Raw genomic sequence first — 17,884 nt, 5'->3', positions numbered from 1 at the left:
TGAGGATCCATCAGAAAGAGTGGCTCTTCTATGGTGTCAAAAACTCTAAAACCCTTTCTGATGCTTTTATTTCTGTTAGCTTCATTCGCGATATGAGGAAGTTCTTTAAACATTAAGGAACTCCTCATTCTTTTCAAAGAACATTGCTTTAAATCTTTAGGGAACCAACAACGGTTCTTCCACTGCATTGCTCAAAAAAACCCTTTTTGGCACTGTTGTTTTAAAGGTGTATATCAGGAATTTCCCATTTGCATGGACAACATCCCCATTCTACGTTCTACCTATAGTTCTAACTCAGTTATATGCTACAAACTCAACTCTAACACTTTCCCTTGTTTCTTTTGTTTTCATAATCATAGTGATTAAAACCTATGATATCATTGTTTTTACCTGTGCATAATGTTCTCCAGTGTCCTTTAGAACAAAAAGATGCAATCAGCCTGGTACTACAGACTAAATGGTCATTTTCTCCTCTGATAAGACGGTGACTGTCCTCCAGCCTGAGCAGAAGCTTGCAGTAAAGAATCTGAGTGTTGTTTGTGTTGCTCTGCAGAGGGATTCCTGGGAGCAGGGTGGGACGCAGGCTGACTGACTGGCTCCCTGACTGACTCGGAGCCGTCCAGCCCCGGCCAATACCGCTCATCCTAGGGATCACTCGTCCTTCCAGCCCACGGCCAGCAGCTACACATGCTCCTCATACATGACCGTGTCCAGCAAATCTGCAGCCCTGTCCACAGAAGAGACTGAGAATGACCCTCCAGCCCTGAATGAGACTGTCCCAGGGGCCAAAGAGGACGCCACTGGCACCTGGTCACAGCCTACATTCTTAAAGGAAAATGTTTTTTGGTTCTTTGAGTAAAGTGGTACTATTTAGAACCAGGAGTTCTATATTGAGCCATTTCCTACTGCTGTTGCTACATCAAGCTTGTAACAATAGAAGAACCCTTGTTATTGCTATATCACTTATGTATATTTGGGTGGTTGGATAGTGTAGTGGTTAACACCTCTGCCTTCTACACTGTAGACTGGGGTTCAATCCCCACCTGGGCAAACACCCTACACTACACCAATAAGAGTCCTTGGGCAAGACTCCTAACACCACCTTGGCTTACCTGTGTAAAATGATCAAATTGTAAGTCGCTCTGGATAAGAGCGTCAGCCAAATGCCATAAATAAATGTAAATGTAATGTATATGCATCTGTGTACTTAATTTAGGTTTTAAGTCATTCAGAGTGGTTTGATGATAAATGTTCTTCTGGAGAAACTTGCCAAGTCAGAATTGTTCACAGTGGTGGTGATGCGAACAAGACGTCTGAACAGCTTAGTGGTTCTAAACATGCCCTCCCTCCCTCGCAAATGTTGTGAATGTTGCCTTAGATGATGTTTTAGCCTAAAACATATTTTTAGTGCATTTTAGTCAACATGGTACCCATGTGTTCCATTTTAAGATTCTCTGCTATTTTATTGTGGACATTACATATAGAAACTGAGAAGGTCTGTAGGTTCACTGGTTCACAGCCATTTACATCATAGATATTATGACCTCTGGCTCCCATCAGCACTATGGTAATGAAAATCAGAGCTGGTAAATTTCTATATAGTGAACCATTTCACATCAAACCACTCAGAATGACTTCGTTTATGTCTCACTGATTGAACTATGCTGATTTGTTTGTTCAGTGCAGACCTCCTTTAGAATAAAATGGCTCTTGACTTCAGCGTATAAGTTCAGGACATATTTAATGGCATAAAATCTTTACAATATATGCAGGTTCTTTACAAAGGTTCTTTATGCTCACACATCTCAGCTACAAAAATAGTTCTTCCTGTGAAATGTTCTTCAGGGAACCAAAAGTCATCGCTCCAAAGAACCATTTTGGCATCATCGTTGTTTAAGCATGTGCTGATAGATTTCTCTGATTTATCAATATCAATAAGTACTTTACAATTCACTGTAGCTTCTTTTCTAATGTAAACAGAGAAATATTAATCTAATGAAATATAAATATGAGCCACCTGATGTGGAAACGTGTGTTGTACACGTTTTAGATGCTAATTAAAGATTAAGAGACCCTTATTAGTCCCACCACGGCGAAATTTCACCCACCCGTGAAGTGAAACGCCACATACACACTAATGTACTGGAACGGTGGGCAGCCCAATCCGCAGCGCCCGGGGAGCAGTTGGGGGTTAGGTGTCTTGCTCAAGGACAGCTCAGTCGTGTGCTGTCGGCTCTGGGGATCAAACCGGCGACCTTCCGGTCGCAGGGTTCCCTAACCTCCAGCCCACGACTGCCCAGTCATATGGGCTTACAAAGATATTCATATTCACAGATGAGGGGGGTTAGTGCAGCAGGCTGGGACGACTTTTGTTGATATCAAATGGTTCCTCTGCACACCTGGTTCTTCGAGTTCTTTCATAAAGGCATATTGGTCTGTGGTCTTTTTAGAACCATGAGTTCTATATAGAACCACTTGCAGGCTTAAATGATTTTTCTGGGTTCTGCTATTGTTAGGATGTCAAGCTTATAACAATAGAAGAACGTTTATTGGAGGTGTATATAACCACATGCAACACATTCTCCACCAATCTGAAGAACGATTTCACCACACAAAGACCCATTTAAGCCTGTGAATGGTGAAGAGACCTCGAAGACCATCTTTTAAAGTGTTTAGCAGGTCTGGGCCACATGGTGGCGACACAGGACCAGAACACCTGCAGGGCGCTTTTCTGAAGAAGCTGAGAAACGCTGAAGGAACAGGTATTTAGTCGTTTTTATTGAGTGCAGCATCTCAACGACGATCCACTAACTCGATGCTGGAACGGCGTCATTGATTCAGCCTCCCAGCCTCAACAAAATCAGCCAGAACTACAAACAGTTTTGGTGGATCGCCTCCAAATAAGAGGTGCTGGAGGTGGAGCTTTCCTGAAGCAGAAGCTATGAGTCCGTCATAACTCGGCGCATCTCTGCAACAACGCGCATAAAACACATACAGAAGTACAGCCAGATGTGCGAACAGAACACTGGACAGAACGAAAAAGCATCAGGCACACAGCTCAACATGATATAGGATGAAATTTGGCGCAATATTTGGCCACTTTTGGTCTAAAAAATTGGAAAAACCTCCAGGGCATAAACAAAAGTCATCATTGCTGTTTCCTATGTCTTGTTTGTTTGTGCATATTAACATATTTGGCGCAATTTATGCCTCAAAAGCAAATGCTTTCATTATAAGAATGAATGAATGAAATTCTGAGTCAAATTGGTCTCCTGTGAAGTTCAGTCCCTTCACAAATTTGATGCAGCCAAGCTTAATGTCTATATATTATTATTATTTTTTATTATGTCTATATATTATTATTTATTTATCTATTGGTGGGCAGGTCTGAGGAAATGTGGCTGAGCATGGCATGTTCGTTTATTTCTCCATATGGAAAAAATAATAATAATAATAATAAATAATAAATAAATAAATAAATAAATAAATAAAACAGGACGTCCTATAACTAAATGAAACATTAGGCCATTAACATTAACTCCAACGCTTATGAATCTTTGTCTTCACTTGCTGGACAAAGTGTGGTCACTGTGGGCTTTTGGAATGTCCAGTAACTGGGCTTCATTGCTGCTGCCTGGACAGCAGAAGTGAGTGTGTTTGTTTTCCCACCAAATATTCCAAAAACACATTATATACAAGGTCATTTTGTCTGCTAAATAGGAATGAGTGCTCTCAGATGCCCCTGCCTGTGTGTGCTCGGTGTGTAGCTGACAGATGACACACAGCTTCAAGCCCCAGATGCTCTCATGGCAAAAATGGCTGCTACCATATGCCACGCCCACTACTCCTATATTTCATAAAAAATGATTAAAATTAGGCCTCAGATCGCCATATGTGCGCTTTTTACCCACTTGCATCCACTATAGGGTGTAGGTGCGCTGCGCAGAGGGGTGTGAGGGGTGCTCCGAGGGTCTCAGCTCGCTCTAAAGTGGAAACAGAGCCTTACAGCAAGACTCTAAGCTGCAATATCAAAAGGATGCTAAAATGTTAAAATATATTTAACATTTTTGCTCAAAGTGTGAAATAAGATGATATTCTGTTATGGGGGATGTTGTTTGATGCATTCGAATCGCGAATATCACTAAGTTAAAGGTATTTTTGCGAAGTCTTTGAATATTCAAATTGAAAGTATCGCGCAATCAAATCATTGTCAAATCATGGACTTCTTGGGGATTTAAATAGTAGGGATGAGGGCAGAAAAACTCAAACTAATGCATCCCCAGCTTTATTCCTATATTATTGTATATGGTGAGAGTGCTGGAAGGGCTCTTTATTGACACTTTGGCAGACTTTTGTGAATAATTCGTTCTTGCCCATAGAACAGAGCCAGGGACAGGCGTTTGGGCTGCTCCTCTGATCTTCATCTTCTTCTTCACGGCGAAATGTCTGGTGAGTACACTTTCTTTGCCTTTTCCTTCTCCTTCTCCGTGTCTTGAGGGACCTGGAACACATGGAAAGGGGAGATTGAATTAGAAACGACTGCACTGGATGAGCAAATTCATGGTTCACACCACAGGCGAAGGGCTCTGAGCTTCAGACAGACGGGCTGCTGCGCAGAAAACAGGCGCCCGGCTTCTTTTGCAGACTTTTAACTTCAAGTGCAAGAGTGAAATAAAGTGGGTTTGGGGGCTTTTTGGTTGGTTTTAAGAACATATGCGGGGTATTTTTTGACTGGCAGGCTCTGAGTAGGAGCGCGAGGGCGTTTCGCGAGTGCGTCTTTGTTTTGTCTGGATTTCAAATGTTAATAGAAGCGCTCGTGTTTGGGACAGAGAGCGTCTCTGGCTCTGTGCGTGTTTATCAGGGGAGAGACGCGCTCAGTCAGTCCACCTTGGTGTCTCTGGCGGCGGCTAATGAGAGCTGGGGGGTCAGAGCGGGTCCAGCCTTGTGGAAGTCAGAACGGTGTGAGTGGGTTTTCTGAGCAGAACCGCTCGGAGCCGAACCTGCACTCCTGAAGGCTGAGCGCTGCTGCTCTCTCTCTCTCTCTCTCTCCCTCCCTCTCTCTCTCATTCCCCCTCTCTCCCTCTCTCTGCCTGTACAGGCTCAGCCATGGCGTGGCGTTGTTCTTACTGCAGCCATTTTCTCTCTCTTTTTTCTTCCATCGTGTGAAATTTTAGACACATTTTTGAGTATCAGGAAAACGCCCACTTAATGTCGACCCACTGAATTTGCACCACGCAGCCAATGAAAAAAAAAACAAACCACAAAGCAAAACAAAACATCGACTTTAACGCTCTTCCAGTCTTCCAGCTGCGTTTACCCCTTTTTTCTGGAACATCTGGACATCTGGCTGCTTCCTGCGTTCCGATCACCACGAACATTTCTACGACTTTGTATTCTTTAAAAAACAAAACAAAAAAGTTTCATTTCGGCGCGTTTACACTTCAGACTTTAAAGCAGGTTTTAAGGGACTTTTATACGCGCGACTAGGAGTTTTATATGTTGTGTGTTCCACGACACTCGGAGCACAAAGACGCGCTTCGCTCGACGCCGCACCGATTCGGCTCAGTTCAGTTTAACGCGGTTCTTTTTAACGCGGTTTTCTCACTTAGCTCTCTCTCTCTCTCTCTCTCTCCCTCTCTCCCTCTCTCTTTTCCCGAGTTTGCGATTCTACTCACTCTTTAACTCCGGGGCGATCTCCCTCCGCCCTCCCGCCTCTGCTCTCCGCGTCGCGGTCTTTTCTCTGTTTCCAGGCGGCTGCGCGGTTCAGCTCGCAGCGCTCCGAGTCTCCGGCCCTGAGACGAGGTTTTCCCGTAAACCGGAGCTGTTCGAGTCGCGCTCCGCTCCGCTCCGCAGGCTTTGTGAACGCGGGGGAAGAGATTTTCTGGCCGGGCTGCGTTTCTCCATCGCCCGCTGCTGTAGCGCCAAAATAACCCGCTCGCTGCCTGCGCGGCAGGAAACGACCGCAGAGAGTTCCCGAGACAGAGGGGGAGAGAGGGGGAGAGGGAGACCACGGGAGACCACCGCTTGCAAACAGCGCAGCCCGTCGCTTCGTTTAATCGATTTGAATGATTTCAGTGTTTCACTACATGTCGAGAAAAATGCCATGAACAAGCATAAATAAACAAATAATAAATCAATCAACGAATACATAAAGACTATTAAAATGGTTCTGTATAGTTCCAAAATGGGCCTATGGCTTGTAGAACCCTTTCTGGTGCTATACACAGAACCCTGTAACAACAAATAGGGTTCATATCAGAGAGAATTTAATGGTTCTCTGAGTGTTCCTCAGCATTGAGTGGACTATTGGTAACCATTGTGTCTGTCTGTCTCTCTCTCTCTCTCTCTCTCTCTCTCTCTCTCTCTCTATATATATATATATATATATATATATATATATGAGAGAGAGAGAGAGAGAGAGAGAGAGAGAGAGATATGAGAATATATATTCTGCACGTTTTAATAGACAGTAACACAATACTGGAAGCAACAAACCATAAAATAGAAACCTGTGCAGCAAAAGTTTTTTTTATTTGTTATTTTATGTTTATTTTTCCCTATAACTATATGTTTTTATCGAGCTAATACAAACTGTGCTCCCTGTGTTGCCTGCAGAGGCCGTAGAGCGTGTTCAACTGTTCATGTTTTCTCTATATATCATATCATAAACACATATGACTGTTGGTTGGTTAGTGTAGTGGTTAACACCTCTGCCTTCTACGCTGTAGACTGGGGATCAATCCCCCTACACTATACCAATAAGAGTCCTTGGGCAAGACTCCTAACACCCCCTTCGCCTCCCTGTGTAAAATGAACAGATTGGAAGTCGCTCTGGAGAAGAGCGTCAGCCAAATGCCCTAAATGTAAATGACTGAAAGGACTTTTTTTGGGTCTGTGCAGACAAGCCTAAAGTGTACCAGGGTGTGCGGGTGAAGACCACCGTGAAGGAGCTGCTGCAGAAGCGCAGAGCTCTTCAGGCGGCAGAATCGAGGGTAAGACATGTGGAAGGTGTTGAGAGGACAGTCGTGCTCTCTCGCAGCGGCGTGGCTGAGACGGTTCAGCCAGCGCACTGACACGCCTTCCCCCCATTCACTGGGCGCTGCAGCGGCACTGTGCCGTTTATTTACAGGGCCATTTGTTGTTATGCATGTCAACAAGCTGAATAGGCTAACCTGCATCTCTCTCTCTCTCTCGCCCCTCCCCCCCGGACCCGTCCAGAAGCCCCACGCTCTGCCCTGTCCGGACACCGCTCCGCTGCCCGGTAGGTTCACATCAGCGCGCTCACTCACGTCTAAACAGCAGCTCGCCACGCTCAGCCAGCCTTCACACAGCGCTGCTGTCTACAGCGCACAGCAAACCGGGCCCACAGCGTTATTCCTACTGAAGCTGGTCAACAGGTTAAGCAGTACAGAGCTGATCCCCAATGAAAGCAAAACCCGCACACTTACTAACTCCAACACGAGGTCAGAATCACCGACTGGCTCGCGGAACTATTGCGTAAGACCTCCGGAACAAAACAAAGAGCAGACACAGTGCAGGCTAAACGGGGGCTCCTCACAATCTCCACAGGCTCCTTTTTATAAACTTCTATTCAAATGTGATTTAGCTTGTTGGCTGCTGCTGCCGTGACATCATCTCAAGTCTTTCCAATAATTCAAACGCCCTCCGGTGCTCAGCTGTGCTCTCTCTCCATCTCCCCAGCAGCCCATGGAGACGCTTTCTCCTCCAGCTCGGCGGCAGACGCCTATTTCCAGCCTCGGCTCTTCGCAAACAACGGCCACGTCTCGATGGAGGACCCGTTTGATCAGCACCTCCTGATGAACGTGATGCCGTCTGAGGGTTTGAGCGCCAGCAGCAGCACCATGTGCAGCCCTGCAGCGTGGATGGATGGATACATCCCTGCATACACGGACTACTACAGCAACACCTTAGTGCGTATGAGCTCCTCAGCTATGCTATAAAACAAATGCACAGCACCTGAAATGAAGCAGCAGCTTCACTTGGACGTGCTAAGGGTATACTTAATATAGTGCAAGAAGTTACTTATACTAAAAGAGTATTTCAGTATATATGTTGATATATAGGCATTCGCTGGAACTGGAATAAGAGTTTCCTAGAATTAAAGTGCCCTCAGCTGCTTAGAGGCCCAAAGGTGCTAGTAAATCCCTAGTGAACCTTTTGATGGGCAGGAGATCCATTCTTACAAATGCAAGTTGTGAGTGTGGACAATCCATTTTTGGAGTTCAAAGAACATCCCCATGATGTAAAGGTTCAAGGAAGAGCCCATGAATTGTTGTAGAACCATCACAGGTTTCTATACCAATTTAAGGGTTCTTTCTCGGGTTCTTCTCTCCTGTGGGTTCTTCTCAAAATGTGAAGGTTCGATACCAATTTATGGGTTCTTCCTTCCTATTGGTTCTTCATAAAATATGAAGGTTTTATAGCAATTTATTGGTTCCTCCTAGAACCTTTACGTCATATGGGTGTTTTCGAACTCCAAAAAAAGGTTGTCATGAATCTTTTTCTTAGGACTTTTCTCAAGAACACGTTTAAGAAAAAAACGTAGATATTGGTGGATGAGGCCCATGGTTCTTAAGGAACCAGAAGAGGATCTTCTGTGGTGTCATTCAAAGAATGTTTTGTGGCAACTCTTTATGGAGAGTACTGCCTTAAAGTGGAGAATTGATGGGAACCCAAGTAACAACTCAACAGCCGCTGAAACACAGCTGATGACTTGACTTGGCTTGACACTTTACATTCTATTGCTTCTGCTTAGTGATTTGGCATTTTGATCTGGACCACCTTCATATAAAAACAATAGCTGAAAAATCAGGTTCTTGGGAATGATACCACAGAAGAACCACTTTTGGTTACCATAAAACTCGATGGATGGTTCCTTAACAAAGGACGTGTGAGAGTGAAGAGTCCTAACCTTACATGAACCTTAGATGAAATGAAGAACCTCCACTGTGTGTAAAGGTTTTAGGGTTTTTAAACTCTTAATTCACAAAATGTGAAGGTCCTTTAAATGTCTGAAAGCTTCTTCACACTCCCAAATGTCTTTTTGAATCATCCTCGTTTTTCTATGGTATTCAAATGCGCATATGTAAGTAGAACTGGGTTGGTTTAAAACGTAGAGTCCAATAAAACTTAAGTGATGAATCAGCCACCCCCGAAACAGCTGACCGGTATAATGACCAAAAATGTCTGAAGGCTTTCTTGCAGTGTCCTCTAAAGTTTAGCTGGATTTTATGCTTCTACCTTGTGATTTGACCTTATAAACAAGGTTATGATGGGCTCGTTTCTTAGGGACCTTTTATATGAAGCTTTCAGTGAAGGTCTTGTGAATGACATTTTATTGGGTTATAAATAAAAAGGCATATTAACACAGGTACATATAAACATAAACATACATATACATAGAAAATTCTCTCAGGAAAGTGACTTAGACCCACCACCATGCTTTTTTAGATAAGATACGTTCACAGATTTTTAGCATTTGACTAATAATTCTCCACAGTAGATGGAGTTCGAGGATCAATGCTTCCGAATTATTTTTATAGCTTTCAGGAAGGGAATAGTTCTTTATTAAATACGTTGTGAGTGTGAAAAAAGATTTTTTTGAATTCCTGTTGAAGTTATAAGGGGTGTTTCACCCCATACAGAGCAGCCAGTCAGAAAAGAGGCGGATGCTATATATCAGTCTTAAAGGCACAGCAACAACAACAGCCTGTTTAATTGTAAGGGATGAAGAGAGGTTAGAAAACGGTCGTGTAAGATGAATTACAGCTGGCACAGTTAATTAGATTAGATTAGAAAAACAACACAACCTGAAATTTGACATAGGATTAAAAATGTATACAATAAAAAAAGTTTTTTTATTAGAACTTCAGGTTATTTCTTAACAACGTATTTAGATGATGTGTCAATTAAACCTGTTGTCATGTGACCACCTGCTCTTTCCAGGCTTCCAGCTCACCAACACACTCCTTCAACCTGCCCAGTCCAGCAGATTACAACAGCTACTCCCCTCCTGAGTCTCACTCCTCCTCTTCCTCGTGCTACAGCTCTCCATCGCGGCTGGACCTGAACTCCAGTTTTGCTTCCGAGAGCTTCCACTACCAGCACTGTGACCTGCAGCAAGGCTTTTGCCACTGGCCCGCGCTGCAGGACGCTGGAACAGCCTCAGAATACTCAGTTTACAGCTCTTCAGACTGTTTTTACCCGACCTTTGGGGATGACTTCTACTGCAGGAGGGAATCATCAAGCTCTGAGCTGTGTTACCTTTAAAAGCACTTTGTCCAATGACTGTCTGTACAGTGTCATGAAACGCTTTTGATTACAACTTTCATCATAGTGTTTTTTTTTTTTTTATACCAAAACTATAAAACTCACAATTACAGTTTTTTCACAATAGTGAGCTATTTTTTTATAAATATCAAGACATGTTTTATCAGTTTCAAACAGCTGGAGTTTTATTCGTTATTGTCAGTGATGAACAAATTGTTCTTCTTTTTTTTTCCCACAATAAAATCAATATTTTTTCGTAATCCTGTCATGTGGTTCACTTGACTTTCACCCAACCGATGAAAAGGTGGGAACTCTTCAGGTTCCAATAGTCAGCTCATGACTCATCTTTTCAAGTGAAAACCACTTTATTTACCTTTTGAATCAAATCTGAAGGGTTTCTATGATGTTATAAGTGAACGAATGACTCAAAATCTTTGGGGTTGAATGAATAGATACAGTATTTGTTTGAGTGCAGTTGGACATAAATAAACACAGTAGACATCATTCATCACTGCCGAGCTTGCTGTGCAGGGCAAATAGCCTGCAGGTGAAATAAAGCTCGAAAGAAGCCAGGTGCTGAAGACTAGGCTGTGATACTGGATGAGGGTGGTGTGTTGGGATACTGCAGCTTGAGCTGGCTTTTAGCCCAGTGAAGACATTCTGGCCACAGCCCTTCATCACAAGCACTCAAATGTATTCTATCATTTCCACACAGCAAATCCCCACTGTTGAATGACCGCTTATAGGGCTCATTTTCACAGTGGACTTGAACAAACACAGGTGTTTGTTCTTCAACACCAAGTAATCAGTTAATGCAGTCTAATGCAAAAGTTTGGGCACAAATAAAAACATTTTCTGTTCTATTTTTCCCATTATGTTACACTCAGAACATAAACAGAAATTGTGCGCTAAAATTTGCAGACAATGCCGTGTTGTTCCCCTGGAGGATGAAATAGAAAATGGTCATGAATGAACAACAAACGTGTCCTACTGAGTCGATTTCAGTAGGACAAAAACACAAAAGGAACGCAGGATATGGGTCTTTAAAGTGTGCAGAGGATGTTTGCTCTGTAAAGGATGTGTACTGCTTTCACTTAAATAACCAACACAACCTGTGATTTGACCAGGCGAGTCCGAACTTTTGCATACGACTGTACATGCGTGAAATAAAAGGAGTTTTCCTGGACCTTTTAACCAACTTTCACTTAGAAAATCAACAAAACATGTTTGGCGGCGTTCAAACTTTTCCATGCGACTGTAGAAATAAAAGCCACTCTGTTTAAGTTTGAATTTCAATCAAAACATCAAATTCCCTTCTCAGCATCAGGAAGCTTTAACTGAAGATTACAGCCATGTTTTCCAATATTTAGTGCTTTCAAACTTTGCCTTTATTACAGCTTCCGGTCTTGCTCTCATTTTTTCCAAGTCACCTGCAGAGATATGTTTTCACACCTTGAACGTTCAGTTTCTGCATTTTCTGCTTCTCATGACATAAATAATCTCATTTCCCATCCAGTTTTCTTGAAAACCCCCTTTTTGCCTTATTTTCCTCTAACTTTCTTCTTCCTTAAGCAAGTGGATTATTTTATATCTAATGTTCTCAGAAATATCCTGAAAAATGAGTAACTTGAACTTAATGGCCTGCATAGCATATACAGAGAAAAAACAGGTTCTTTAAGGCTTCTCCGGTAAAGGCAATGGTTCTACTTAGAATAATGAGATCTGTATAGAAGCACTTCTGTTCTTTGTATGGTGACACGGTTCTCCAGATTATGTTTCTACATAGCACCTTTTTGAAAATTATTTTATATAGCATCAAATGAAGCTTCGCCATTGTTACGATGTCAAGCTTGTGACAGCAGTTCTGCATGGAACCATTGGCAATATAAAGAACCATTGAGGTATGCAAATGGGTATGCAGAACTCATTACAATAATTGGAACCATTGCCTTTACTAAAGAGCCCTTGAAGAACCATAGTACAGTATAGTATAGTACAGTATAGTATAGTATAGTACAGTATAGTATAGTACAGTATAGTATAGTATAGTACAGTATAGTATAGTATAGTATAGTATAGTATAGTATAGTATAGTATAGTATAGTATAGTATAGTATAGCATAGTGTGTGCTTTTAGTGGCAGCCTAAATGTGTTTCTTGAACTATGGGGATTTTGATGTGCTGGTGCACCCGAAACATACGCATGTGCAAAATCCACATGAAAGGACTGTTATTCAAATACAGGCACCAAGAAACACTTTCCCCTCATTTGATACTGGAGCTGTGACTTCATACGAATCTTTGTGATTTTGTATGCTCCAGCACAGACATTTAATGGCTCATTGAGCAGTCTACATATTAACTCGAGCATAAGACAATGTTTTACAGTCAAACAAAGGGGCGTGTCCCGTGTCCCCGGCCTGCGGACCCACATGTTCCCTAAGTCTACTGCGGAGCCTGGTGGAATTCCCCTCAGCCGTGCTCACCTCAGCTCAACCTGCCTTTCAGCAAGAGCCCTCAGATTCCCCTTATACATGTACAGTTTTTTAATGATTTAATGGCATTGATTTATCAGTCTACTCAGGCTTTAGCAGAGCTCAGTAACACTGAGATTAATAACTGATCACATTGATTTATCAGTCTACTCAGGCTTTAGCAGAGCTCAGTAACACTGAGATTAATAACCGATCACATTGATTTATCAGTCTACTCAGGCTTTAGCAGAGCTCAGTAACACTGAGATTAATAACTGATCACATTGATTTATCAGTCTACTCAGGCTTTAGCAGAACTCAGTAACGCTGAGATTAATAACTGATCACATTGATTTATCAGTCTACTCAGGCTTTAGCATAGCTCAGTAACACTGAGATTAATAACTGATCACATTGATTTATCAGTCTACTCAGGCTTTAGCAGAGCTCAGTAACACTGAGATTAATAACCGATCACATTGATTTCAATTCAATTCAATTCAATTCAAGTTTATTTATATAGCGCTTTTTACAACAAGGTTGTCACAAAGCAGCTTTACAGAAAAACAGGTCCACGCCTCTTATGAGCATCACCACAGTGAAGCCAATTTTGTGGTGACTACAGTGGTAAGGAAAAACTCCCTTTAAGAGGAAGAAACCTTAGAAGGGACCAAGGCTCAGTCCGAGGAACCCAACCCACGTGGGTCGACCCGCACAGAAGAAACAGAACAGAAACAAGAACAACAGTACAAAGAGAGTGCAAAAAGATGGCTGGAACGCTGGAACCACGAATGGGGCACCTCCAGACAGGCCAACGGGGCATCTCGACACATGTGAGAGAGATAGAGAGAGAGAACAGAGTGGGAGGGAAGAAAGATAGGTTAGAAGGGTTGTGTTAATCCCTGTTGAGCGGGACAGGGCCGATTCCAGAGTGCTGCAAACACGAATCGGCACCTCCAGACAGGCCAACCGAACATCTCGACGCATGCGAGAGAGACAGAGAGAGAGAACAGAGTGGGAGGGAAGAAAAAGAGGTTAGAATGGTTTTATACTATGCTGAAGAGCGGGGCACGCCTGTGAAAAAGCACAGGGACCCTGGATGGACACCTCCAGACAGCAGCTCAGGACATGAGGGGAAAAAGAGAAAGATAATGATTAGAACAGGGTTTGTGTTTGGTGTGTGAGCTGTAAGAGAAATCGTTAAAGGGAGACCAACAGTACAGACTAAGTTTGTGTGCACTGGACAATAGTAGAATAGCTGCAGGCTACAGCTAGAGAGAACCGCTATGATAAATTTATCTAAAAGCTTGTTCAAAAAGAAATGTTTTGAGTCTGGATTTAAAGACTGAGAGTGTGTCTGAGTCCCGTATATTAATAGGGAGATTATTCCAAAGTTGCGGAGCTTTATAAGAGAAAGCTTTACCTAATGCGTTGTTTTTTCTAATACGCGGGACTGATAATAAGCCGGCCTCTTGCTAGCGGAGTGTACGTGGCGGGTTATAAGGGATAAGGAGTTCCGCCAGATATTGCGGGGCCAGCCCTTTAAGAGATTTATACGTCAAAAGGAGTATTTTATAGTCTATACGGAATTTAACAGGTAACCAATGTAGGGATGAGAGGATTGGTGTAATATGATCAAATTTTCTAGCTCTGGTGAGCACCCTAGCAGCTGCATTTTGAACCAGCTGGAGCTTATTCAAAGATTTACATGAACTTCCAGCCAACAAAGCATTGCAGTAGTCCAGTCTAGAGGTTATGAATGCATGCACCAGCTTCTCAGCATCTGCATGAGAGAGTATGTTGCGGAGTTTAGCTATATTACGTAGATGGAAGAATGCGGTTTTAACTATGCTGCATATATGCACATCGAATGAAAGAACTGAGTCAAAAATGACTCCTAAGTTTCGCACCGTTTTACCTGGTATGATTAGGTGACCATCTATTTCTACTACAATATTATCGATTTTATCAAGTTTGGGACCTAGTAGGAGGACCTCAGTTTTATCTGAATTTAGTAGGAGAAAATTAAGTGTCATCCACTTTCTTATTTCTCTAATACAGTCAGTTATTTGGTTTAGACAGAGGTCCTCATTGGGTTTAGCTGATATGTAAAGTTGGGTGTCATCTGCATAACAGTGAAAGTTAATACCGTGCCTACGGATTATTTTACCCAGCGGTAGCATATAGAGTGTAAAGAGTATTGGGCCCAGAATTGACCCTTGTGGGACACCATATTTAACTCTAGACTGATAAGAGCATTTATTCTTTAAATGAACACACTGGTAGCGATCACTAAGATAGGATTTGAACCAGGTGAGGGCGGATCCTTTAATTCCTATAAGATTTTCTAATCTATTGAGCAAAATAGCGTGATCTATAGTGTCAAAGGCAGCACTGAGATCAAGGAGCACAAGAATGGCAGTGCTGCCCCTATCGAGTGCAGAAAGTAGGTCATTTGTTACTCTTAGCAAGGCGGTTTCTGTGCTGTGATTTTGTCTGAATCCTGATTGGAAAACTTCATGAATGCTATTGTTTTGTAAATAAGAGCACAGCTGCTTAAACACTATTTTTTCAAGAATTTTGGCTATGAAGGGGAGATTGGAAATCGGTCTATAATTAGCCAGCTCACAGGGATCCAGATTTGGCTTTTTTATGATGGGCTTAATGACTGCCAATTTGAGAGAATTAGGTACATAGCCCAAGCTGAGAGATGAATTGACTATATCTAGTAATGAGTTCCCAACCTTAGGCAGTGCCTGTTTAAATAGCTGTGTAGGTACAGGATCTAATAAGCATGACGTCGATTTTAATGAGCTAATTATATTAAGCAAATCCTTTTCTATAACTGGGATAAAATTCTCTAGGTGTGGCTCAGAGCTGGTGCAGTATGTTATGTGAGTGACACTGAATTTCTAGTCTAATATTATTAATTTTATCATCTAAGAACTTCATGAAATCGTTACTATTAATGGTGTCAGGGATAACGGAGCTAGTTTGTTTTTGATTTTTAGTAAGTTTAGCCACAGTACTGAACAGAAATCTCGGGTTGTCTCTGTTTTTTTCAATGAGAGCTGAGATGTACTGTGATTTAGTTTTAATTAGCGCTTTTTTATAGTTCGTCATATTATGCTGCCACTCAAGTCGGAAGGATTCTAGTTTAGTGAGTCGCCATTTACGTTCAAAGTTACGAGCTGTTTGTTTTAATGTGCGCGTGTGGTCATTATACCACGGGGCTAGCTTTTTATCCCTGATCGGTTTTATTTTCATCGGCGCAACACTATCTAGGTTAAAGCGGAGCACAGATTGAAAATGTTCAGTTATGCGTTCGAGATCTATTTCATTAGACGGAGAGGAGCTGTTTAAGTCTGGGAGGTTATTTATAAACGAATTGGCTGTTGAGGTTGTTATTTTACGCTTGTTACTGTAGCGGGGAGGCTGAAGGATTTCTTGACTAAGAACAACTTCAAACATGATTAAATAATGGTCGGATATTGAGTCATTTTGTGAAAAACTGACTATATTCTCTGCTTCAATACCCATTGTCAGAACTAAGTCTAATGTATGGCTACATCGGTGAGTGGGGCCTATAATATTTTGATTGAGGCCTAGAGCATCTATAATTGATTTAAAAGCAATTTTTAGTGGGTCCTGATCCTTTTCAAAATGAATATTGAAGTCGCCTGCAATAACGATCCTATCAGAGGAAAGAGTTACTGCTGCTAAAAAATCAGCAAATTCACTAATAAACTCTGAATATGGTCCAGGAGGACGATACACTGTTATCAGTAGAAACGAATGCTGAGTTTTGGAAGCAGGAGACGGACCTGCTACTTTAAGACTAAGAACTTCGAACGACTTAGTATCAAACCCTGAGTTCTGAGTTACACCTAGAACTAAATCATATATTGTGGCTACCCCACCACCACGACCGGACCTGCGTGGGTAACTATAATAGCTAAAGCCTGGGGGAGTGGATTCATTTAGAGCAATGTATTCGTCAGGTTTAACCCAGGTTTCACAGAGACATAGTGCAGTAAGCTGATTATCAGTAATAATTTCATTTACAATAACTGATTTAGGTGCTAGCGATCTTATATTTAGAAGCCCTATTTTAATACGGACGTTGCTAGTACTCTGAGAGACGGATACGTTTGTTTTAATTCTAATTAGATTGTTAAAACAGATTTTCTGATTATTCCGATTTCGCGTTACACGGGGGACAGACACAGTCTCAATCTTAGAAGGTTTAATTACACTGTTCTGAGAAAGTGACACAGAAATATTATTTCCAGTAGTGTAATCAGAAAAGTGGTAGGGTAAATAATTAGAGCAGTATTTCTCACTAAATGGACTATTATTAAGCCCACTAACCTGCCCGGTATGACTGAATACAGGCAGTCAGTCCCGGCGTAGCACCGCCTCAATGTTTCCAGAGAGGACGGTGGATCCCAGGGGACTGGGATGAAGCCCGTCGCGGTGGAAGAGGGACGGTCGCTCCCGAAAGCTCTCCCAGTTGTCCACGAAGTCCACGCCGATGGTAGGGCACCACTCCCGCAGCCAGCAGTGGAGTGCGTAGAGGCGGCTGAACTTCAGGCTCCCGCGGCGGTAGGTGGGCAGGGGTCCGGAGACGATGATCCTGGCGTCGGTCCGCTGGCGAGCGGTGTCCAGAAGTCTCCGGTAGTGCTCCTTCAGGACCTCACTGCACCGGCCGGACGTGTCGTTCGTCCCCACATGGACTACAACGGTGCCAGGATCCCCACGGTGCCAGAGCACCGCAGGAAGCCGCCGGGCGACGTCCAGGACACGAGCACCTGGAAAACATGCCACCGTTGCATTAGCTAGCTATTAGATTTATCAGTCTACTCAGGCTTTAGCAGAGCTCAGTAACACTGAGATTAATAACTGATCACATTGATTTATCAGTCTACTCAGACTTTAGCAGAGCTCAGTAACACTGAGATTAATAACTGATCACATTGATTTATTAGTCTACTCAGGCTTTAGTAGAGCTCAGTAACACTGAGATTAATAACCGATCACATTGATTTATCAGTCTACTCAGGCTTTAGCAGAGCTCAGTAACGCTGAGATTAATAACTGATCACATTGATTTATCAGTC

The 17,884-nt window shown here is 42.6% G+C and overlaps 1 protein-coding gene and 1 long non-coding RNA gene across 3 annotated transcripts; one reads left to right on the top strand and one right to left on the bottom strand.

The window, feature by feature from the left end:
* Positions 1-2,757: 2,757 nt before the first annotated feature.
* LOC108443346 lies at positions 2,758-7,635 on the bottom strand. Of its 2 annotated transcripts, XR_005131696.1 has the most exons (3): positions 7,449-7,635; positions 5,676-6,082; positions 2,758-4,501 (listed from the first exon to the last, which is right to left on the bottom strand). It is a non-coding gene; the product is annotated as an uncharacterized LOC108443346 (long non-coding RNA). The 2 variants fall into 2 exon arrangements; XR_001859126.2 differs by lacking the exon at positions 7,449-7,635 and having other exon boundaries at positions 5,676-6,342.
* On the top strand, positions 4,327-10,550 carry linc.pou2af1 (lnc RNA pou2af1). The gene is made up of 5 exons (XM_017723941.2): positions 4,327-4,449; positions 6,901-6,992; positions 7,219-7,261; positions 7,702-7,931; positions 9,967-10,550. Exons 1-5 carry the CDS (start codon positions 4,443-4,445, stop codon positions 10,288-10,290), a joined length of 696 nt encoding a protein of 231 aa, XP_017579430.1. The 5' UTR covers positions 4,327-4,442; the 3' UTR covers positions 10,291-10,550.
* Positions 10,551-17,884: the final 7,334 nt, after the last annotated feature.

This window comes from Pygocentrus nattereri, chromosome 17 (assembly GCF_015220715.1).
Source record: "Pygocentrus nattereri isolate fPygNat1 chromosome 17, fPygNat1.pri, whole genome shotgun sequence".
Classification (NCBI taxonomy): Eukaryota; Metazoa; Chordata; class Actinopteri; order Characiformes; family Serrasalmidae; genus Pygocentrus; species Pygocentrus nattereri.
Note: the sequence above shows the minus strand (reverse complement) of the source record. Positions and strands in the feature narration are given on the sequence as shown.

Bases quoted from the DNA above. Each gene is read 5' to 3' on its own strand.
- linc.pou2af1 (XM_017723941.2), top strand. The intron at 6,993-7,218 runs GTAAGACATGTG...GGACCCGTCCAG, and splicing joins TTCAGGCGGCAGAATCGAGG to AAGCCCCACGCTCTGCCCTG. The intron at 7,932-9,966 runs GTGCGTATGAGC...TGCTCTTTCCAG, and splicing joins ACTACTACAGCAACACCTTA to GCTTCCAGCTCACCAACACA.